This window comes from Prionailurus viverrinus, chromosome B4, assembly GCF_022837055.1.
Source record: "Prionailurus viverrinus isolate Anna chromosome B4, UM_Priviv_1.0, whole genome shotgun sequence".
Taxonomy (NCBI): domain Eukaryota; kingdom Metazoa; phylum Chordata; class Mammalia; order Carnivora; family Felidae; genus Prionailurus; species Prionailurus viverrinus.
Genome location: NC_062567.1, coordinates 72009714 through 72033539, shown reverse-complemented (window position 1 = coordinate 72033539; position 23826 = coordinate 72009714). Strand labels below are relative to the sequence as shown.

The 23826-nt window shown below is 35.8% G+C and overlaps 1 protein-coding gene across 7 annotated transcripts in view; it reads left to right on the top strand.

The window, feature by feature from the left end:
- Positions 1-23826, top strand: part of SENP1 (SUMO specific peptidase 1) — a 51612-nt gene that overhangs the window by 12177 nt on the left and 15609 nt on the right. For all 7 annotated transcript variants that reach the window (XR_007153759.1, XM_047865230.1, XM_047865228.1 and 4 more), the window contains 9 exons: positions 697-856; positions 4959-5130; positions 12092-12195; positions 12278-12564; positions 14070-14124; positions 18284-18322; positions 19187-19271; positions 19507-19662; positions 20741-20872. Coding sequence is in view for 6 of the 7 variants with exons in the window: in XM_047865230.1 (XP_047721186.1) it covers positions 697-856; positions 4959-5130; positions 12092-12195; positions 12278-12564; positions 14070-14124; positions 18284-18322; positions 19187-19271; positions 19507-19662; positions 20741-20872 (1190 nt within the window). In the remaining variant the exon portion in view is untranslated. The remainder of the gene's footprint in view (positions 1-696; positions 857-4958; positions 5131-12091; positions 12196-12277; positions 12565-14069; positions 14125-18283; positions 18323-19186; positions 19272-19506; positions 19663-20740; positions 20873-23826) is intronic.

The window sequence follows — 23826 nt, the reverse complement described above, 5'->3', positions numbered from 1 at the left end:
TTTTCTTACCCCAGCCTGTAAGCCACAAGTCAGAAGATTCAAATATAATTCTTACTTAGTCTGATTGCAATATCACGCATTGGAGGGAGTATTGATATGTCTGATGATTATGACATTAAGTGACTGAAGATAATCATACCAGAACCAGATGCATATGATGGGTCATTCCTGCCATAAGCCAGCCAGAATAAGCAGCAATGAGGTTATCTCTGCTCTTAGAGAGAGCCCCTGAGTCGTGAACATGGTAATTAAAAACAAAGTGACACCAGCTGCTTATTAAGCAATAACTGTTGTTCATTTGAATTACAATTCTCCTTGGCCCTCCACCTGCTTTCTTACTGGTCTGGCCTACCTTCTTTCAGGCCCAGGCCTGGGAGTGCTTGCAAGATATAGTTGGGGTAAAATGTTGACTTTTGGTGGACACCACGGAGTCACATTGATGCAGATAAGGCACATGGCTGTGGCAGGATTCAGCTCCTTCATCAATTTTCAGGTTAGTATGGCTGAATCAATTATAGTTTGTAGAAGTTCCCTTACTGCAGACTTTACTGGCAGTTGAGACTGGGATCTTTCTTCCATGAGAGACATGGTGCTATGCCACATTACTTTGGAATACAATGTTGGACATGGTTGCAGTCATATGGAAAACTACTACTGTTGGTATTTGTCTAATTATTCAAACTTTTATTCTTTTAGACAACCCTTCCTCAGACAGTTTTCTTGGCTCAGGAGATTTAAGAACCTTTGGCCAGAGTGCAAATGGCCAGTGGAGAAATTCCACTCCAGCATCAGGTTCAACTTTACAAAAATCAAGAAACAGCCGAAGTCTTTACCTCGAAACCCGAAAGACCTCAAGGTAGGTATTCTGGCTGCTTAGTTCACAAGTCTTTCCTCTGGTATAAGAGATAATGGCCATAAGATAGTTGTTAACATTGGCATTTTAAGGGTGTAACACCATTTCTGAACTTGAAACCATGAAAATATGGACAAATGCATTTTAAATTTTCAACTTTTAATTGGTGCTGAATTTTGGTGACATCCAAAGCTTCTCATTAGAGGAGAGTTTTGAGGGCAATCTTGGTGCATATGAATGAGTGTTTATTTTGGGATTAATATGGCTATTATGAATCTTAACGTGGAAGTCGTTCAATTTCTACGACTTCAGTAGCAAAGAAATCAGCGCATTTTTATAGGCTTTCACATGAGCAGAGACCTGGCTCAAACCAAAGAAACTCTGCACCCCATGGCCTCAGGGCTTTATCCTTTCAGCCCAATTTCATAAGCACTACCTATTCCCTCACTAAGCTTATAAAGGTTTCCCTCAAGAACTTTATTAGTAAAATATTTCTTTTTTAAAATGGTATTTATGATTTCTTAAATTTTACTCTAGTGATGGATTTTAGGAATATGGTATCATTTAATTTCCTGCTTAGTTAAAGCTAAGCTTGCTGGCATTGATAGAAACCAACGAGATGGCTTTTATTTTATGATTATCAGCACATGGGCTCTGGAAACATGTGTCAATACTCCCAGGGATAGTCTTCTCCACTCCTTATTTTTTTTAATTACACAAGAATTCATTAATGCATTCCCATTGTAAAAATTAAAACATTGCCAAAAAAGCTGAAGATCCCTTGGCCACTGCTCACAATTTTATTCCCCTCCCCTTGGTGTATTTCCATCCACACCTTTCCCTATGTTTGTTTCTCTTTTGCTCTTATATAGCGTGAGATATATGCATGTGTACTATGAAATGTATAATGTTATTTTGTCTTCATTAAAGATTTTCTGTATGCATCATTTGGCAAGTTGCTTTTTTTACTCAGTAAGGCTATACTGTTATTTTTAAAAATAACATTATTATAGAAACAAGTACATGTGCTTTGTGAAAAATCAGAAAATACAGATAGGTAAAAATAAAAAATAAAAACATCATGTTTCCACCAGTTAAAGATCACCTCTGTAATATCTTAGTATATTTCCTTCCAGATGTTTTGCTCTGCATTTATACACATTTTTTCAAACATGAATTCATACTGTGCATACTTTTATAATAATCTGCTTTTTAAGTCAATCACATCTTTTCCATTCAGTAAATTTGTCTTGTACACTAAACTGTATTTAAATTTTCCTAGTTGACCCAAAATATCCTTTATGGTTTCTTTGTCCAAACGAGTATATAATCTAGGATTGCATCTGGTGGTTATTGCCTTTAAGTCTCTTACAATCTAGAAAACCCCTTTTTTTCTTTTCTTATGACATGACTTTTATACATAGTGTTCCACCCTTTGGATTTGATAGGTTTCTTCTTCATAGCATTATTTTGTCATTTATCCTCTGTATTTTTTTGTAAACTAGATTTTTGTCTTCAATAAAAACTAGTGATGTGTTACATCACATTAGAAAACCTCTAAATCTGGTTCTCCTATCATTAGTGATTCTGGAGTAGAGAGGTAACAGTTTGGTCCTTTAGTACAGTTAGGTATTCCCCCTTGTGACTAGAATATAACTGATGTAAATGATGTTACTTTGGTGTTCTATCAATGACCAGTTTCGTATCAGCCTAATAGTTATTCACATCAATTGATAATTGTTATCTGATAATTTTTTTAAATTGAGGTATATTTGACATATCACATTATATTAGTTTCAGGTATATAAACATAATGATTCAGTATTTGTATGTATTGCAAAATGATCACCATAGTAAGTCTACTTAACATCTATCACCATACATAGTTACAAAATTATTTTTTCCTGTGTTAAGAACTTTTAAGACCTCTCAACAACTTTTAAATATGTAATATGGTATTAATTATAGTCATCATGCTGTACATTACATCCCCAGAACTTACTTAGAACTTGGAAATTTGTATCTTTTGACCTTCTTTGGCCTGATAATAATTTTATTAGAGTTAATGAAATAATACTTTTCCAGTGTTATCATTTATTCTACACTTATTGTCACTCTGCTGTGAAGGAGAGCTTTTTTTTCTCAGTAGATAGGGTTGTTTGGTTACCTTAAGATACATCTACTGGGAAGGCAGGATATACGATGAGATCTTCTTTTCCATTACCAATTTTCAAAGTGAGGTTTTTTTGTTTTTTTTTTTATAGCCACTTCATGTGGTTCAGAGGAATTTTTCTTTTCTTTTTTAATGTCATTACAGATTCAGTGTGTTTCAATCTACCACCATCATTATTCTTGTAATGTTCACATTCTCACAGCTTTATCCGGTGGGAGTTCTTTCAAGCTTACTGCTGTGTCTGGCCCAACCTCATTAATTGTTGGAAGCATCCTTGCTCTCTGGCATTGCAAGATGTTCTCCCACTGTTTTTTTGTTTAGAAAATAAATCTTTTGCATTAAACACACACACTCTAGGAAGCATCAATAAAAAAGACATTGTGAAGAATTCATTATATCTTCACCAAGCCAATTATACTTGCCTTTCTTTTTGTAGCTGCATCCACCCATCCTAAGGCCTATTCCCAAAATTCTGAGTCCTTGTTCCTTTCCCCACTCGAACACACATAGAAACCATTATAATTTGAAGAGCTTGAGGCAGAGCATGTAAGTGCTTTTTTTTTTTAAGTTTTTAATTCCAGTTAACATACAGTATTATGTTAGTTTCAGGTGTACAATGTAGTGATTCAGCATTTCCATACAACATCCAGCGCTCATCAGAAGTGTATTCCTTGATCTCCATTACCTATTTCACCCGTCCTTCCACCACCTCCCCTATGATAACCATCTGTTTGTTCTGTATAATTAAGAGGCCGTTTCTTGATTTGTCTTTTTTTTTCCCTTTGAGAGAGCATGTAAGTGCTTTTTGATTTTCTTTAGACTAGTCTGATTTCATTTGGATCCAGACTAATTGTACTGATTTAAAGAGTTGTTTTCATTGAATTCAGCTTAGTCAGCTGTGTATTCTGCATCCTCAGCAAAAAAAAAAAGAAAAAGAAAAAAAGAAAATTCAGTATGCTAAGAGCAAGTACCTTATACTTACTGGGTAATAATAGATGAAAAAGACCACATAGAAAGAACTTTAAATTATTAATCAAGTCTTAGAGATAAGACTGGGCCTTAAGTTCACAAAAGCACTTTTCCTGCCAGTGTTTTCCTTTATTTGGGGGCACAAACAGTTTAAAGAAACAAAAAAATTCTCCTTCAGAGGAGGTAAGTAGGCCAGAAGGAGAATTGGCAGAGAGCGATGCAGCCTAAAAGAAAGCCTTCTGGTTGTTTTTAATGAAGGATGGGAGCCCTCTGTTGGCTTTTTAGGAAATTTTAAAATTCAGTTTAGATTTTTTTTTTTTTTTAACATTTATTCATTTTTGAGACAGAGCACAAGCAGGAGAGGGGCAGAGAGAGAGGGAGACACAGAATCCGAAGCACGTTTCCAGGCTCTGAGCTGTCAGCACAGAGCCCGACGCAGGGCTCAAACTCACGAACCGTGAGATCATGACCTGAGCTGAAGTCAGGGGCTCAACCGACTGAGCCACCCAGGAGCCCCTAAAATTCAGTTTAAAAGCTTCTTTGAGAGGCTTTAGCTTTATCCATCTTTGCATAAATAATTCCCCACAAAGGGCTTGAGGGAGGGGGTTGCAGCAAGTAAATAGAAAGTGTAAGATATATAGACCCCAAGTTTACTGAAGAAGTCTGACCTGATATACTTTTTGTCATACTGCACAGGTCTTTGGTTCCTGACCAAAGGAACTATAAAGTTAAGAAATTCAATTTTAGATGTTTGGTAATTATGTAGTATGGTAATCTAGGACTTCTTAAGTTGCAGAACCTGGTGCAGCAACCCATGCATCATTTCTTGTATATGTCCCTCAAATGGTACATCCATTATTCTACCTGTTGGTGTTTTGTTTTTGGTATTTCTTGAAAGTGAAAATCACTAGGTTGGATTTTCTTGCTGTTTTTTTCTTATGAACTTTTTTTTTTTTTTTTTAGTGGATTATCAAACACTTTTACAGGAAAGGCAAATCATCACTGCCATGTGTCTGCATACGAAAAATCTTTTCCTATTAAGCCTGTCCCAAGTCCATCTTGGAGTGGTTCGTGTCGCCGAAACCTCTTGAGCCCCAAGAAAACTCAGAGGCGACATGTTAGTACAGCAGAAGAGGTAAGGAAAACCTGCGACAAACGCTGCTAAAGGTTAGAATCTTTCCCTGTATTCTGCCGTTTGTTCCTCTGATTCAGACATTTACTAACCATCTGTTCACTTAGTCCTTTTTCTGCTTTTTGTTTCTTAATTTAGATTTTTAGGAGGACTTCATTATTTTTCTTATAATTTTCTCTATTCCTGTTGGGCAGCAGACTTACTTTTCAGTATTTCCTAAATGAGTTCTCATATATCAAACTATCTCTGTTTTGTTTTTTTGTTTTTTTTTTTGGGCCCTTCCTCAACTCTTATTTCATATGGCAAAACTGTTAATCTTGCTGGGTTTGATGAAATACCTGCCTTTATTTCTTATTAGGACAATTTTCCCTTAGTGTAAGAAGAAAATCAAGAAGCCAGCTAAATAATTTACAACCCTTCATTGAGTAAGAAGATCTTTGAGATCATAGATGTTCCCCCCAAAAAAGATGTTTTGTTGACACTTTGGTTTTTATATGCATTCAGTAAGCCTAAAGGAGAAATTCAATTCTGTAAATATAATATAGCATATAACTTATGTGGTAGGAAATGTGCTTGTACCTGTTAAGTTAAATACTATGCATCTAGTCAGCTTTGGACTGCTTGCTATGAAGATACAAATAAATAACAATACCTTACATTTATATTGTATATAGAGTTTCCAGTATGCTTTCCACATGTATTACTATGTTGAGTCATTTTAATGCTGTGAAATAGGTAGAGATGATATGCACATTTTACATATTAGGAGAGTAAAGGTGAGAGGTCACACAGTAAATGGCCAGCCTACAACCCAAGTCTTTTGGAGTCTAGTCTGGTATGCATTGTATTATACAACCCAGCGGTATGGCTCCAGCCCATTGGAGCTTACAGACTGGAGAGTCAAGAATATAGCACTATGTGCCAAATAACTAGATAATTTGTTAATGATGATTGTTTAAGTGGCAGAACTTGATTATTTGTGACATGGTTAGTAAAAATGCTGTGCATTTTTTTGGTTTTAAGTTTGTATTGAATCTAAAATATTCAAGCAGAGGGTGGCAGAACTAGTAAGTCATATTTAGTAGGTAAAGGATAGATAAGAAACTGGCAGCAGTTGCCTTTGGTGATAAGAGCTGAGCAATAGTAGAGATTTATTTTCCACTTTTGTACTATTGAATTTAGCACCATGTATGTATTAGTTATTACATACATAAATCATATTTTTTTAATTACTGGGGCTGTGCTTCTGCTGGATCCTAGGCAGCCTATGGGGTACAGAGAGACTTGTGGGGGAGGAGACAGCAGCATGGCAGCTGGATACTGGCCTCCCAACCCTCCCCTGCTGCCCCAGGTGGCTGCTGCTGAGATCACTAGGATCCTTAAGACTATGTGCGTTCATTGTAATCCCACTAGCTAACCAGTCCTTTGGACCACTCAGTTCCTCCTCCTTTCACCTCTGCCTTCAGCCTGAGGACTTGGGCTAGGTGAATAATTTTATCCTTCCAACCAACCCTCTAGGCCAATGTCCAGGGTGGGCCATTGGAGGACATGAAGGTGGGGTTTTTCTTCCTTCTACAGTGTCAAGAAGATGCCAAAGATTGAATTTATTCTGTGAAACGAGATGCAGAAAATTTTGCCTCATTTGTTTTTTAGGTCTATATTCTGATATGAAAATCAAGTCACTTGTAGTACAGGAATATGGGATTGCCCATATAATATGAGTAAGATAAAATATTGGACCAAATTTTATTAAACTATCAACAGATTATTCAGATATTTAGTCTTGGATAGTACTAGATAATCTGGATTAAAATATAATTCTTTTTCTTCCCTTGGGAATAAAGAATTTACTGATGGGAGCTTACAAACTGAAGGAAAAATTATTTTCCATGGAAATGTTGGGATCTCCAAGGGAGATACAGTTTCTTATGTTAAGGAAGGAAAATTAGATATTAATCTTACTGCTGGATTTATTTATCACCTTCAGGAATATAAAGTCATTTATAAAATTAACATGATGTTAACCACTGCATTGTTCAGCCTTACAATAGAAGTTTAAAAAGAATACATAAAGAAGAATTTGGAAATATGTAAGTGATGGCTAGACCACCACTTGGCTGAAGGCTGATTCAGGGATATCATTAAAGAACGGTACTTGGGGCGCCTGGGTGGCGCAGTCGGTTAAGCGACCGACTTCAGCCAGGTCACGATCTCGCGGTCCGTGAGTTCGAGCCCCGCGTCGGGCTCTGGGCTGATGGCTCAGAGCCTGGAGCCTGTTTCCGATTCTGTGTCTCCCTCTCTCTCTGCCCCTCCCCCGTTCATTCTCTGTCTCTCTCTGTCCCAAAAATAAATAAACGTTGAAAAAAAAAAAAAATTAAAAAAAAGAACGGTACTAATAGGGTAACCACTAGCCATATGCACTACTTAAATTAATTCAGATTAAATTATAATTTATATATGTAATATAAATAAATAAATGTATAAATATAAATTAAAATTTCCTTTCTCAGTCATACTAGCCACATTTCAAGTACTCATTAGCCACATATTGCTAGTGGCTACCATACTGGACAGTGTAGAGTATTTCCATTTTAACTGAGAGTTCTGTTAACATTGTTTAGAGGAAATGAATTTCTGTTTGGGAAAGAGAAAATACTAGGGACAATAAAAATGTAAAATGTTAAAAACACATGTAGTTTCTTTTCACTGATACGTTGCTTCCAGACATCCTTCTCTGCAACATACTGAGCAACATTTTAAGATGTCGGGCTTTCTTAATAGCACTGATGGTTTTATTCATAAGAAAACCCAAAACCTTTTACAATACTGGGTTTTTTTTAAACTTTTTAAAAAATGTTTATTTATTTTTTGAGAGAGAGAAGGGAAGGGGTAGAGAGAGAGGGAGATTGAATCCCAAGCAGGCTCTGTGCTTTCAGATGTGGGGCTCAAACCCACAAATCCTGAGATCATGACCTGAGCTGAAATCAAGAGTTGGATGCTTAACCGACTGAGCCACCCAGGCGCCCCTACAATTTTGTTATAACCAAGAATTTTGGGCTTAAAAACAGAAGGTTGTTGAATTATGTACCTTTGATAGTTGAGGTTTATATAGTATAAAACTTTTACTTTAAACAGAATCAAAATTGGAGTATTTATGAAGTTTTTTGAGTAATTTGTAACAATAAGTTATACCAGTTTCCTACAATTTATTTTGTGTTCTCTGTTAAATTTTTATAATCTTACAGTTCAGGTTTATGATGGAGCCTCTTACAGACGCATTTAAGTACAAGAATCTGGCACATATTTTAAAAATAGAATCCAACACCTTAATTACCTTTATACTGTTTGAAACTTTCCTTGGTCCTTTATTAGGTTTAACACATAACATTATCCAGCTTCTTTTATTTTAACATGTTACCAATTAGTACTTCCTTTCATCTTAATTTAATAATTTGCTTACTCAGTAGAAATAGTTTCATAAGTAATATACAAAGAAGGATGTTTTCTTTTACTTTATTTGTAATACCAGATGCTCCAAAAAAGAATTGTGTTTGAAGTTTCAAATGACTTACCTTTTTGGATTTTCTTTTGGAAAAGTCAAATATTACATATATGTTCTTTTGAGAGTTGCATGGACCATCTTTTCTTTGCCTGAAATGGTTCTAAATAGAAGATAAATTCTTGTGACCTCTAAATTAACATTTAGAGGCTTAAAGAGACCTTAGATAATTGTTTGGAATATAGAACATCTATTCCTGTTCATTTTATGTTGTCTAGTAACTGTGAGGTTGTTCAGGCTTAGACAGAAGCTTTTCTTTGAAGATATATGTACTGGGGAAAATGATTTGTGGGTGAGTTATGTGTGTTTAATAGACTTTTAAAAATCAGTTCTTACATTAAACTGAGGGTTACTGGAGGGGTTATAGGAGGAGGGATGGGCTAAATGGGTAAGGGGCATTAAGGAATCTACTCCTGAAATCATTGTTTCACTATATGCTAACTAATTTGGATGTAAATTTTAAAAAATAAAAAATAAAAAAAAAGAATGAAGACTAATTAAAAAAAAATCAGTTCTTACATTGAATTAATCTAGGTGAGTCACTTAATGGCACTTTATTTCTTAATGTTTTATTTATAAGGATAAAAACTTATTCCAAGAAACCATTTTGCTATGTGTTGCGAGGGAAGAGAGAAGCATTTTTAATTTTATAGGGTTGAAGTCAGTTTATGAAGGTTGAAGGGTACCACAAACAAAGATCTTTTCTATTTCACTGTTCTCAGTGTGCTCTTGAAGTCTTCATGGGATGGGGATGTTTCTTTACACTTTGGTGTGCAAAGTAACCTCTTACACCAGTTTATCTGCTTTATTCTCCTTCCTATGATGCAGTCAAAGCTTTTTAAAATCTAGTTTAGTAAGGAGGTGGAAATGAACTAAAATGACTGGTTAATTAAGAGTTATGGGTGCCTGGGTGGCTCAGTTGGTAGAGTGTCCAAGTTTGGCACATTGGGCTCTGCACTGACAGTACGTAGCCTGCTTGAGATTCTCTCTCTCCCTCTCTCTCTGTCTCTCTCTCTGCCCCTCCTCACATGCATGTGCGCTCTCTCTCTCTCTCTCTCTCTCTCTCTCTCTCAAATAAACTTTAAAAATAATTTAGGGGCACCTGGGTGGCTCAGTCGGTTAAGTGTCCGACTTCAGCTCAGGTCATGATCTCGCCGTTTGTGAGTTCGAATCCCGCGTCAGGCTCTGGGCTGACAGCTCGGAGCCTGGAGCCTGCTTCGGATTCTGTGTCTCCTTCTCTCTCTGCCCCTCCCCAACTTGTGCTCTGTCTGTCTCTATCAAAAATAAATAAATGTAAAAATATTTTTTTTAAAAAGTGTAATTTCCATGACCCAGGTGGTATTATTCTTCTGATTTGCCTTCATGCCCTCCATTTTACCACTCCTGAAAACGTGTTAACCCCATTGTATTGTGGATTATGAATTCGGTTATTTGGTATAGTGGGAAAGTGGAGTCAAAATTTACATTGGGAGGTATTGAAAAATTTCAGTCATGAGAGTGCCACATAACACAGCTTTCCTGTGTATAGATCACTATGTAGTTGGTTGTCAATCTCTTACAACCTAAATAATTGTAATGATGCTTCATTCTTCAGACTGTCTACTTAAAGAACCTTTATGATAGCAAATTTAAGCTTTAATAAAAAAAGACATCTATTTTAATTACAGTTTTTAAATTTATCTCTCAGATACTCATGGCCTCCCCAGTAGAATAGCTAAAAACTACAGATTTGGTAATTGATATTAATGTATACCTGTTAATGGTCTTTCTCTACATTATAATTTTTGTGCTGTCACTGAAGTGCCTGTCCAATACTGCAGACAATCTCTTCACAAACACTAGAAAAGAGTATGTCATCATCTTAAATACAGTATTAATGTATAAAGGATAAAATAATGGAGTTTATTTTCTTCATATAGAAAATTGCAATTTGTTTTTCCTCCGGGTCTATTTTTCCACCAAATGCTCAACTAATTCTACTTATTTTCTTATTACCCATCTATTCAAATTTTCTCATTACTCATCTATTCAAATTTAAGGATAGCTCTTTTTCATAAGGAGTATTTATTTACTCATGCCTCATAGTTCAAGGTGAATCTTGTTAGAACAGTAACATTATAGTGACAATGTAATTGAAATTTACTATGTAGGAAACAGTGATCAAGAAGAGAAAACTTAGTGTCTGTTTGCCTTTGCATAGATAATTGCTTAATTCATTCTATTTTTAGCAAAATGCTTCTGCGCATATTGAAATGTCACAGTGCAGGATGCTGCTAGCCTTGCCACAAAGTATTAAAGTTATTTTTTGAAGATTGGTGGTTATATTAAACTGTGTATAAGATTTTTTTTAAGTACCAGAGTATATTATTTAGTGAATGCTTCCCATTGTTTCTCTGGATCAGTATAGAATAGATGCTTTACTATAGTTACAAGTCCTTATGTAATCTGGTTCTCTGCTGAGTGACCTCATTTCTTACTGCTCTTCTGATTCACGCTGACCTTACTTTTCCTTGAACACATCAGGCACATACCTGTTTCAGGGCATTTGTATTTGCTATTCCTCTACCTGGAATAGTCTTTTATAAATTTCTATGACTTACCTCTTCCCTTGATTTAGGTTTCTATTGAAATATCACCTTTTTAGAAGGGTCTTACCTGTTGCTGCTATTTCCCCTCCATCACTTTCTATTTCCTTGTCTTTATTTTTTCATTTTCATTTTCCATAATTTTTTATTAGTCTCGCTTGCCAGTCCCTCTAACTGTAATATAAGCTCCACAAGGACAGGAATATTACTTTATTCAGTGCAGTATCTCTAGTGATTGGTGCTTAGTAGGTATTCAAGTCAATACACGAGTGAATGAATATTATGGAGTATGTGCTTTTCCCTAAACTTATTATTGGGGTTTAGGAAAAAAGAGTAAATATTTGAGATAAAAACCATCTTTGGAAAATACTTACGATGTTAAAATTGGACAGGATAGAAAACAGCAAGGTATCCCACTCTGATCTTGACTATTCTAGTTGCTTCCTTGTGACTTTTTTAGTAGATGTCGGGAATCATGGGGTTTCTTGGAATCCTAATTGAGAAGTCCTCAAATGTTTTGTTTCTGGGACTGTCTCAGTTGACTCAAAAGTGATTGCCTATTGGCCTTCTGGTTTCATATCCTATAGTTTCTCTGCACTATTATTTACATATATGTCCCATAATTTTCCAAAATATAATATCTGGTATTTATTTCATTTAATTCCTGTTATAATTTTCTAGATATCCCTAATGATAATTCCTAATTATCTTGAAGGACTCTGCCTTAACTTTGGCAGAGCTTCTGGGAGTCTAGATGCTGCTTTGAGAAAAAAGTTGATTTATTGGATGTGTTTAAAATTTCTTCTTTTTTTTTCTCTAGACAGTCCAAGAAGAAGAAAGAGAGATTTACAGACAGCTACTACAGATGGTTACAGGGAAACAGTTTTCTGTAGCCAAACCCACCACACATTTTCCTTTACACCTGTGAGTCACAGAAACATATATCAAATGAATTTAATTCTGTACTTTGTTATTTGATATTAAAACTATATTCTCCTCTTGCTAGGTCCCGATGTCTTAGTTCTAATAAGAATACTTTGAAAGACCCACTGTTTAAAAATGGAAGTTCTTGTGCAGCTCAGATTATTGGCTCTGATACTTCATCATCTGGATCTGCCAGCATTTTAACTACCCAGGAACAAGTGTCCCACAGTGTGTATTCCTTATCGTCTTATGCCCCAGATGTTGTTGCATTTGGATCCAAAGATTCTGATCCTCTCCATCAACCCCAACATCACCACTCTCTTCTACATCAGCCAGACAACTTACCAGCTTCAAATACACAATCGGAAGGTAACAATGGTTTCGTATATTTTCAGTAATAATAACCAGTTAACTGTTTATGGGATCTATGGGAATTGCAAGGTTGTAATGTGCATGTAATTTAATTAACATATAAGATACTTTAAATATATTTAATTCAGTTAGCCGTACCACAAATAAACTAAACCTATAAATAATTTACTTTTTTCTTACATGGAGATGCAAATGATTTCATGTAATATTTTACTTAAAAAGATTAACTTCCTGAGCAGCGTCTAGAGTCAGAGTATAATCATCCCAATTACTTCAATACTTTCTCTGTTTCTAGTACTTTGCGATGAACATTAAGTACTCTGAAGTGCTAAGTTTTGGAACATCAATTAAGTATTGAAGTAAAAGTTCTTAATCAGGTAATACTTAGTAGAAAAACTGCATAGTAGGTTTATGCATTTTAGAATGGTCATCAGCAAATTTTGGAAACAAAAAGTTTTCTATTTAACTTTTAGCTAACCAAAATATCCAGAGACTTAGCATTCCAGTTAATTGAGGTTTTCTATGATAATTTTCTTTGTTTGCTTAGTTTCCCCTTTCTTTAGGTGTGTGTTATGTGTGTTTATGATAGTATGTATTTAGGTATATAACTTAAAACGAGTTTAAGGTTAAGTGATTAGACATTAGGGATCTTGTGATCAGTCTTTCTAAGGCTCTTTCCTCCTTCCTTAGCTTTTTTTTTTTTTTAAGATATTTCTCACTTTCTTAAAATTTTCACTTGGGGATTAAAATTGTTAGTGGCATCACTATATAGCTATACATATTCATGAAAACCTTTATAAAATTTTGTGAGATGATTTACTGGGAACTACCATTAAAAAAAGCTTTAACCTCAAAAACATAACATTGTATGACAAATGCTTAGCTACAACTAAACTGAAACGAATATGCTATAGTACATTGAATGTTTCATTACTTTCCTTGTACCATTTAATAAATATCCTAAATGAGGTGTCAGTCATTTAGAAGGACATGATTCCTGCCTTTATCAATAACACAAAATAAATGATAGAATTTGTACTTTTTTAGACCCTGCTACTTCTGTAGCTTTTTCTCTTCCTGCCTCTGCCTCCCCCTCCCCCCTCCCCCCTTCCCTCTCCCCTCTTTCACCTTATTCGGTCTCATGGTAGTTCATGAACTAAAGACTTTTGAGAAGTTGTGGCTTATTCTTGTTCCCCAGGAACAGAAAGAAGCAGCATAGGAATCAAGTACAGCCCAGGAGTAGATGGTGAAGGGCATATATACTTGTATTTTTGGAGCGACTTCTTTCTTTGTGAGGCAGGCTCTTCCCTAAGCCCTATTTCTGGCTCAGTGAAAGTGGACCTGCCTCCTTTTGTCTTCCATCTTACCTTTGTCCTTGTGCTGCATTATTTTTATGAAAACAGAATACACTGAAGTATGGGAGCTTAAACTATAGACACCTGGAGTGTGTAACTGGGTAGAATTTTTTAAATAATAATATGCTGTTGTGTTTCTTTTTTTAGGATCAGACTCTGTGATTTTACTCAAAGTGAAAGATTCCCAGACTGCAACTCCCAGGTAAACTATGGAAAAAAAGACATTCTTGATATATTGTTTTCTTTTCCCTCTCTTTAATCACAATTTCTTCACTGAGAGTTGCATAACGTAAAAGTAAAACTGCCTCAATTCAGATTTCTCGCCTGTGTTATTTGAATTATTTCAATGACTTTTTAATTAGTCGTCTTCTTCCGTCCTCCTTGTTGTGCTTCATTCCATCTTCCGCCACATTCTCTAATCCATTCTTTGCCTGTTCTTTTCCATCTTCCATTCTACATCCAGAGTGGTCTTTCTACAGTGCATATCTGATCATTCATTAAACTCCCTCAGGAGTGGCTATCAGACATAAAATCATGCCCAAATTCCTTAGTATGGTATACAAAGCATTTCCTCCACGTGCCTTATCACACATTCTTTCCTTTAACAAGTACGAATTGATAACCTACTGTGTGCTGTGTCCTAATATAGACATTGGGGATAACAGCAGTGACCAAAATGAAATCCCTGCACTCAAGGGGCTTACATTCTAGTTGTAAGGGGTGTAAGGAAAGAGGTGGGGGACAAATTATGAACAAATAAATAAATGTGTGTGTCTGATAGTGATAAATGCTGTGAAGAAAAATAAAGCAGGGCAATATATAGACTGGGGTTAGGGGGGCACTGTTTATTTGGGTGGTCATGGCAAGGCTGAGAAATGACATTTGAGAGAGACATGATAGAGGTGAGAGAAGGAGCCATATGGGAAGATGGGAGTCTTTCATGTGTTAATTACACACACATTAGTAGTGTGTGATATGTGCTTTCTTACCTGCATAGTCATTGTTCCATCTGCCTTGTATGTAACCCTACCTCAACTTGTCTATCTAAAGAAGCAGGAGTCTCTTTCTTAGCTTTTAAGTCTCAATTCAAATGTAATTTTCTATATGATACTTGACTTCTATATGGAACTTCTTGCTCTGTAATTCAGTAGGTTACTACTTAGATTGCAGTTTCTTTGCCATTAGCAGTTCAGTTGCTGGAATGAAAATAGTATCCATTTTTCCATTGAGAAAATTAGGAATAATGATGTTTCTTTCTCATCTCAGTTTCTTTACTTCTTTGCAACTCTCCTGTGTGTCCTAAATTTTAGATATTTTTAAAAAATTCTGTTATAATTTCTCAAGGAGACTTTACAGTTTGGATTCCTTATTCTTTATGTGTGGGTTTTATTTTATTTTGTTTTGTTTTTATTTTGAGTCAGACCTGGGTTCTGATCTCGTCCAGGCATCACATAACTTTAGACAAGTTACTGTTCTGAACCTAGTTTCCTTATCAATAAAAATGCCAGTGTTAATATGTTACTGTATATTGAATTGCTGTGAAGGTTAACATACAGAAAAATACTTACAATGAAAGTGTTTCAGGGTGCCTCAGTTAGTTGAGTGTCCAGCTCTTGATTTCAGCCCAGGTCATGATCCCAGGGCTGTGATATTGTGTCCTGTATCCAGCTCCTCACTGATACGGAGCCTGCTTGAGATTCATATTCTCTCTCTCTCTCTCTCTCCCTCTCTCCCTCTCTCCCTCTCTCCCTCCCCCCCCTCTCCTTCTCCCTCTCCCTCTCCCCCTCTCTCACCCCCACCCCCTTCCCTGCTTGCTCACTTGCTCTCTCAAATAAAATAAAAGTCGTTTAATGCGTAGTGCACAAAAGTAGGTATTCTTTATTGGGAAAAAGTCGATCTCATGTAGAGAATGCTTTTAATTCTTCAGTAGTTCTTTACCCTTTGTGCCTTTCCTTTATGGAGGATTTCTATTAGTGATGCCTGAAGAATGAGAGGGAGGGAGAAATGATCTGTTGGATAAGGCCGATTGAATAATGCTGTTTATTGCAGTTGGAGCCCGCTTTCCCAAGTCTTGGCCAATTGGCTCTTTATTCTTAATCTCCCCCCACTGCCTGTCCATTAAATTCTAGCAGTGAAGATCTGCCCTTATTTCCTAGAATATAGCATGCTGTTTCCTGTTTTTGTGCCATTGTACATGCTGATCCTAACCCCTGGAATTTCCTGTCTTTCTTTGTCCACTTGTTAATCTCGTTTTGCTTTTCAAAATCTGACTCAGGTGTTATTTTTTTCTCAAGACATTACTCTGACTTCTCCAGATAGTATTAGTCTTTTCCTCTGGTACTTTTATCCCTATATCTTATTTATTACTAATACTTTTGCATTTATCATCTAGTGTGGATCATAATGCCTGGCACATGATGGGTACTTAGTAAATAAATCTTTGTTAAACAAATGACTTTCCTAGAAATCCTAAAAGGCTCTCTTGCATAGCCCAAGAACTCATCATCTTCATGTTGGTTTAAGGCTTTGGTTTATTGAAAAGTATGTTACAATAGTAGAAATCACAGTCTTTGGAATTGGACAGACACAGTTTCTAATCCTGACTCTTCCAAGACAGTTGATCCTTCTGAACTTCCCATTTCCTCTTCTATACACATGAGTAATAATTCCTTACTCTATATTATATTGAGGTTTAACTAAAAGAGAATTATCATGAGGCTTAACTAATATAAAACAGCTAGAGCAGAATTTCACACAGAGTACTAAGTAGGTGCTCATAAGTAGTTGTAGTTATTTTTGCTGTATGCTTCAATCATAATGAGAAATAATATATAATCTCTTTGAAAAGCAAGAAGATTTTGTTTTTTCCCCCTGCATTTTACTTTCCTAATCCATCAAATACCTACGTCCACTGAAGAGAAATACTTTTCCCTTACATTATTCACGTATGAAATAAACACTGAGTACTCGCTGTGTGCCAGGCACAATTCTTGGTGCAGAGGATACAGGAGTAAATAGAAAAGACAAAAATTCCTATCCTCATTAAGCTTATGTTCTAATAAAGGAAGCAGACAAATTTCAATAGCAAGATCTACTACTATGAAATTCTGGGCAATTCCTGTCACTTTATGTTGTGCAGTCAATGTGTTTTCGTGTTCATTCATTTTTAGTATCACATACTAAGCCCCTCACAGTGCTACCACTGATCTTTGTGGCTTTCTATCTTGGTTGTTACATCAGTATCCACTGTGCCAAAGGCATAGGCCGCTTCTCCTGTGTTTTCCCCTTATTAACCTCAGTGACAGTGGGGAGGCAGTAGAACAGCATATTCATTGCCAAACCCTAGCCTAAGGATGATTGGGAATACTAATTCTCAAAAGGTAGTCTGGGGAGCAAGGGATACCTTCTGAGTCCTTGTTCTTGCCTTCACTAAGACAGACTGTAGCAATTCAAGAACTGAAAGGGATTCTAACCTCCATGTTTTACAAATTTGAAGCTAAGGACCATGGAAATGAAGTGACTTGTTCAAAGTCACACAGTGAATCCGGGTCCACTCCAGGAGATCCAGGTCTCTTAACTCCCAATTTCATGCTCTGTGCACTTCTACTTGTATCTGAAAGTTTTTTTTGGAAAAGTGTTCACTCTTCTGTTTGTTTCTGTGAGAGATCACAGTTAGGGATTGGCAAGGAGGTGAGGATGTGTGAGAAGAGCAAGAGGCTCTGGAAGAGGGAACATGCCTGTGACTATGCTAAGCATTATTCATTTGGGTTGTCAGCAAGAGCCGCGTGGAATAGAATTGGTTTCTCATCTTTGGAGTGGAGCTGTATCTTGCTAATTCTCCACTTTCGTTCATTGGCTAACTAACCATCTGATACAGACTATTCTGTCGGTGGGGATTTTCAGTATCCATTATGACTTGGTTGAATATATTTTGATTCAAGTAGACTGACAGGAAGAAGTCCAAGAACCCATAAGGTTTGACTAAATCATTAATATATCTGTCAATCTAAACCATTTTGGAAGAGTAACGTTCTAGCTTAATATATTATCTTGACAAGTGATGTACTCTTTCGCGTTGGGTTGGTCTCATAAGGAGCAAGGTGCAAGTAAGGACCTGTGTTACAGTTAATTTCTCTGTTGAACTTTGGGCCATCTTTTTAACTACTATGTATGTGAGTGACTCATAGCTGTATTCCTTTAGTTCCCAGTTACAATTATTTTATGTAATTTATGACCTTCGCTTTATTGTATACATATAAAGCATTCTTTTAAATTATTTCAATGATTGATTTTCTTGGTGAAAATATTTGAATTTTCTTATGAGCCTCCTGTTCATTTGCCATTTTTTTCCCCCACCATAGTCCTGCATTTTTCCAGGCAGAGCTGTGGATCAAAGAATTGTAAGTTATTGTTTTTGGTATCATTTTTCTTTCTCAATCTCTTCCTTCTCAGAAGAAGTCAATTAGCCAATCACCCTACCTATTTTTAGTCAGTAAAAATTCCCTATTTATATCTATTTATAAAACAGCTTTTAAGTTGTTGGGTTTTTAAAATTCTCTTGGGGTTGGGGCATTTCTATGCTCAGGTTTATTAAATATATAACAATTGCTGAAGCTAAATTGAATTGGAAAACTATTTTGATATTAAGTATTACATAGAAAGGAAAATAAGTGCCCTTATTTTTACATTGGTAGAACTAATTTATTGAATAATTCACATTTCTGGAGTTTGCAAAATCACTACAAGTTTTTAGTTTCCAGTTTTAATAACTCTAAGGTATTCAGATCCCTGGACTTGTTCACTGTTTTTAGAGAAAAAAATAAATCCATATTTTTTCTTTTGGATCATAAGTACAGTATTTGAATTAAAACCTCGATAGTATCTTGTATTATTTGCTCCTTTGGGATTCAATCACATTTTTGGATTTCTAGAATGAAGCTTCAGTCTCTCCATAATCTTAGAGATTATGTTTATCTCTAAATTTTAATGTTAAAAAAAAAGTACTACACATTTACACATAGCCACAAATATCACCTGTTCACATTTAGCAACAAACTAATAATTTCATCATTTGATTAAAAATAGTATGATAATTTCAGTAACACCATGTGGTTTCACTCTGTCTTAAATAGCAATAAGGTTAGTGTAGGCACTTTAGACTTTCTATATGGAGGTTTTATGTTTAGTGCTCATTGTTCATCAATAACATGCATGATGCTAAGACAGTGGTCTGCATTTGTGTCACATTCCTTTTCATTTCCTAGAACTAGTGTTTATGATTCTCGAGCACGGGAGAGATTGCGCCAGATTGAAGAGCAGAAAGCACTAGCATTGCAGCTTCAAAACCAGGTAAAAAACAAAATTGGGGATAAGATTGTAAATAAATAGCACATCCAAGTTGCAACTAATTTGGAAGATTACCTGGATTTGGGGTCAAAGTTGTAATTGCGAGCTGCTATGATAGCATAGCACTTATATTGTGTGATTAGTCTATGTGCTTGGTCTCTCCAGATGGTTCTACTCAGTGTATGTAGACAAATAGTAGTTTTCTTTATCCCACTTATTCTAAAGTTCTGTTTTGCAGAGACTGCAGGAACAGGAACATTCAGTACATGATTCAGTAGAACTGCATCTTCGTGTCCCTCTTGAAAAGGAGATCCCTGTAACGATCACCCAAGAAACAGAAAAGAAAGGTCATAAATTAACTGATAGTGAAGATGAATTTCCTGAAATCACAGAGGTAAATTACGTACTATGGATTCTTGTGCTAACAAGTGTGTTTAGAAAAGATACTTAGAATGAATTTCAAACACAGAAATAATAGAATACCTGGCATTTAAAGTATCCATTGTATTGCATACTCCCGCTTTCATTTGTATTACTAATCTTGGCTTTATTTTTAAAGGATTACTGAAAATTGAAGAAAGAATTGTGAGTGGTTTTTCATGACTTCAGTGAAAAAACATTAATAAATTTGTGTTTTATGTACATTTTTACTTTTAATGTATATGTACGGGTAGTTTGACATCAGATAGTAAGTTGAGGCTTACTATTTTTTTAAGTAATAAAAAATCAGTTAAATATATTAAAGTCTGTACATGTTTTTAATATTTATTTTTGAGAGTGCGTGTGTGCATGCACAAGCTTGGGAGGGTCAGAGATAGATGGGGACAGAGGATCTGAAGTGGGCTTTGTGCTGACAGCAGAGAGCCCAATGCAAGACTCAGACTCACAAACCGTGAGATCATGACTAAGGCTGGGTTGAATGCTTAACTGACTGAGCCACCCAGACACCCCAAAGTCTTTGTACATTTTAAGATAATCTGTTCCTTGACTCATTCTTCTGTTTGAAAAACTATCATATAGTTAGTAAGTATAACACATGTATTATAGTGTGCTGGATTCCATAATTTACATTTTAAAAACCCAAATTTGTCTAGAAAAATGTCTGAAACACACTACCTGTATCCCCTGCTACCTTTTGGGAAAGAGTCTATTTGTTAAGAAATTGTGTGGGCCAAAGATATGAAGTATAATTAGGTCTTCTTGTAGACTTAGAAAATTTGATAGCAGAAGGTTATTTCAGACTTTAGGAATAAAAGGAAGAAAGGTCTGAAATGTTGTGCTGCGATGAGAAGGGGGGACAGGATAGAATGAAAGGAGATAACCCAGGAGATTACTGGAAAGAATAAAAACCAAAATGTTAGAAGTGAACAGTTGATTACTGATATAGTCTGGGGGTTATATGGGGTTTGGTGAGAAATCTAGTGTGTCTGTAGCCATGTACACTTCATCTCTGGTACCTCTTGGTTCCCTAGGAAATGGAGAAGGAAATAAAAAATGTATTTCGTAATGGGAACCAAGATGAAGTTCTGAGTGAAGCATTCCGCTTGACCATTACACGCAAAGATATTCAAACTCTGAACCATCTGAACTGGCTCAATGATGAGGTAATCTCGCACCTGTTTTTATATTCAAATAGTAAGCATTAAGTGGAAACTAAGTCAAGGTGTTACCTCACTGTTTCTTGAAATGTGGTCCTTAGATGACCTGTATAGAATCAGCTCTCTTAGGGTTTCTCCATTCTCCTGAATAAGTATGAGACAGTGTGGTGGAGATACTCATTTTAAGCAAATACCCCAGTTTATTTGTTATGTACCTTCAAGTCTGAGAACTGCTGATTTACCATTTTATGTATAGACAGTTTAGACACTGAGGGAGAGAACATTCATTCTCACTCTCTTTAAGGCACCTACCCAGCAGTTCATCTATTGAACAAATATTTAATAGTGGACTGTGTTGTAGCATGAAGGAGTTCTTTGGGATTTCCATTAGGGATTCCATTTCTACTTCCTTTTTTATCTCTACTTGTTCTAGATCACTTAGGATATGAGAGATAAGCTTTCTCAAGTAGCCTACATTTATAAGTAGCCTACATTTATTACATATATGATATATATATTTTGGAAGTGCTTATTTTTGAGAGAGAGAGTGCGCATGTGTGTGCAGAAGGAGAGGTACACAGAGGAACTGAAGCAGGCTCTGTGCTGACAAAAGAGAGCCCAATGCCAGGCTCAAACTCACAAACTGTGAGATCATGACCTGAGCCAAAGTTGGATGCTTAACCGACTGAGCCACCCAGACACCCCCGTGATATTTTTTAAACTGACATTGAAAAAGCTGTATTATTAAATATTTGATGTACTGGGTTGAAAGAAAGGAAAGAAAGCTATGGCTCTCAGCTTCTGCTAATAATTTTAAGTAGATTAATTATACTACAGTCTTTAAACAATCTTAAACTTGTAGGAGCCTATTTTATTTCAGAGCAATATTTTCATGGCAAAAGAAGAGAACTGGGTTGGGTTTTTTCCCTGAGTAACTTCTTCCTTTCTTAGGCCCAGAAGAAACACCCTTGCCTGATATATTGAGTATACTCAAAACTTCACAGCTGTGGGAGATTTTTAGGAACTCAGTATAGTATGCACTAGCTATTGAAGATACCTAAAGTTTTGTCTTGCATGCTTACAGTCTTCCAAATAATAATATTGGCTAACATCTTTTGAGCATTTACCTCATGCTAGGCACTGTTATTGTAAGTGTTTTATGTGTTCTATTCATATAACAGTCGCCACAAACCTTGGAGAGGTATATACTGTAGTTTAACTGTCTCTGTTTTATAGATGAAGAAACAAAGCCTGGAAAGATTAAGAAACTTCTAAAGTTATATGGCTAATAAGTAGCAGAGTCAGGATTTAGACCCAAGCGTTGGATCTTATCTGTTATACTATACTGCCTCAGAATCTTAAATTGGATCCTGTCTTAGGATTAGATGTATTGAATGTGAGAGCCATATGCCATGCCCAGCATGTTGATTTTCTTTAGCGCCAGCTGGACTAGCCCCATTCTTTTTGCCAAAGGTCAGTTTCTAAAATACAAATTTCAGAAGTTCATCACTCTCTGAATAAATCTTTGAACAAAAATGTTAAGGAATATATGGTTTGACATTGTCTTGCTTTAGGGGAAACCACCCTTGCTCAGAATAGTGATACTAGAACATTGGATCAAATAACAGAAAGAAAAAAAAAGAGTTCACCAAATCAAAGGGCAAAATAGAAATGAAAGACAGTCAAAAGTATCCACCAATTAAATGTTTTTATTTTAAGACATTAATCTGTGGTTTCTTGCCATTTTTTGCCTACTACTGCTAAATGGGAAGAGGTCAGTTGTTCTATTTGGCTTGTAGCTCATTTGTTGTAAATTACGCAAAACCTCCTAGAGGGCAGCAATGAGTAGGATATGAGATGAGTCCTTGCTATTTACTGTGGCAGTTACCTCAGTGAGATACCTTACAGAGGCGGCATTCATCAGGACATATTTTCCATTCCCTCGGCCCATCAAAGGTTTGGTTTCTAGCAAGCAAAGTTAATGGAAATTACATTATGTAGGAGAGTCGAGGAGAAGGAGAGATTCCTTGTCTACTTTATCTCTACTACACCTACCCATAACTTGTGTAGGGAGTGCTTGCTAGAATTATGTTAACCTTGAAAGCAGGTACCAGTTCACATGTCTGTGATGATGATAACTATTTTGAAGTGCACCATTGTCAAAGTACTGTAATTTTCAGGCTTTTAAGGTTACTGTTCTTGAGAAGTTAACATTCTGATGAGGAAATAGTAGATATCCTTAAGTATTCATGTTCATTTAAAAATAAGTTATTCGTTTCTCAGTTGTGAATTCTCAGTTTTCTTTTGCAAGTAATTTGTCCTCTCTTCAATCCTATTCTTCCCTCAAATATATATTTTCATTATAACCATTTCTCTTCTTTCTGTATTTCCTATCACTTTTATAGGCTGCTTTAAATATTTCTCCAAAATAAGGTAACTGATATAATATTCTTACCATTTTATAGACAAGGAATATAAGACCCTAGAAGTAAAAGGGATCAGATTTAGTTTAATAAGGAAAATAAAACCTAGAAGTCCTGTATTTAGAATATGTACAGAAAGCTATTAGGCTAACCTTTCTCTGATCTCTTTACTAAAAGAAGAGTTGGCTACATTACCTGTTCATAAAATAACAGCTTTCAAACATATTTTCATGAGTGGATTTATGTATAGATGAATAGTTAAATTCTGTATAGCTTCAGAGGACTAATGATTGACAGGATTGACATTTTAACTCACTATAAGAAAATGAAACTTCTCAAAAATGGAATGTGGGAACTGGCTGCCTTTGTAAAGAATACAAAAGGAGGCTGGAAGGCTTATAACACCAGGGACATTATAGATGGGGATTTCTATACTGGGTCTGGCAATTAGTTTTGAATAGAAATATCTAAAGAAAGGAGGTCATGGTTAAGAAGAGGTGGAATTAGTTGCAAAACTAGATTAAAAATCACAATCAA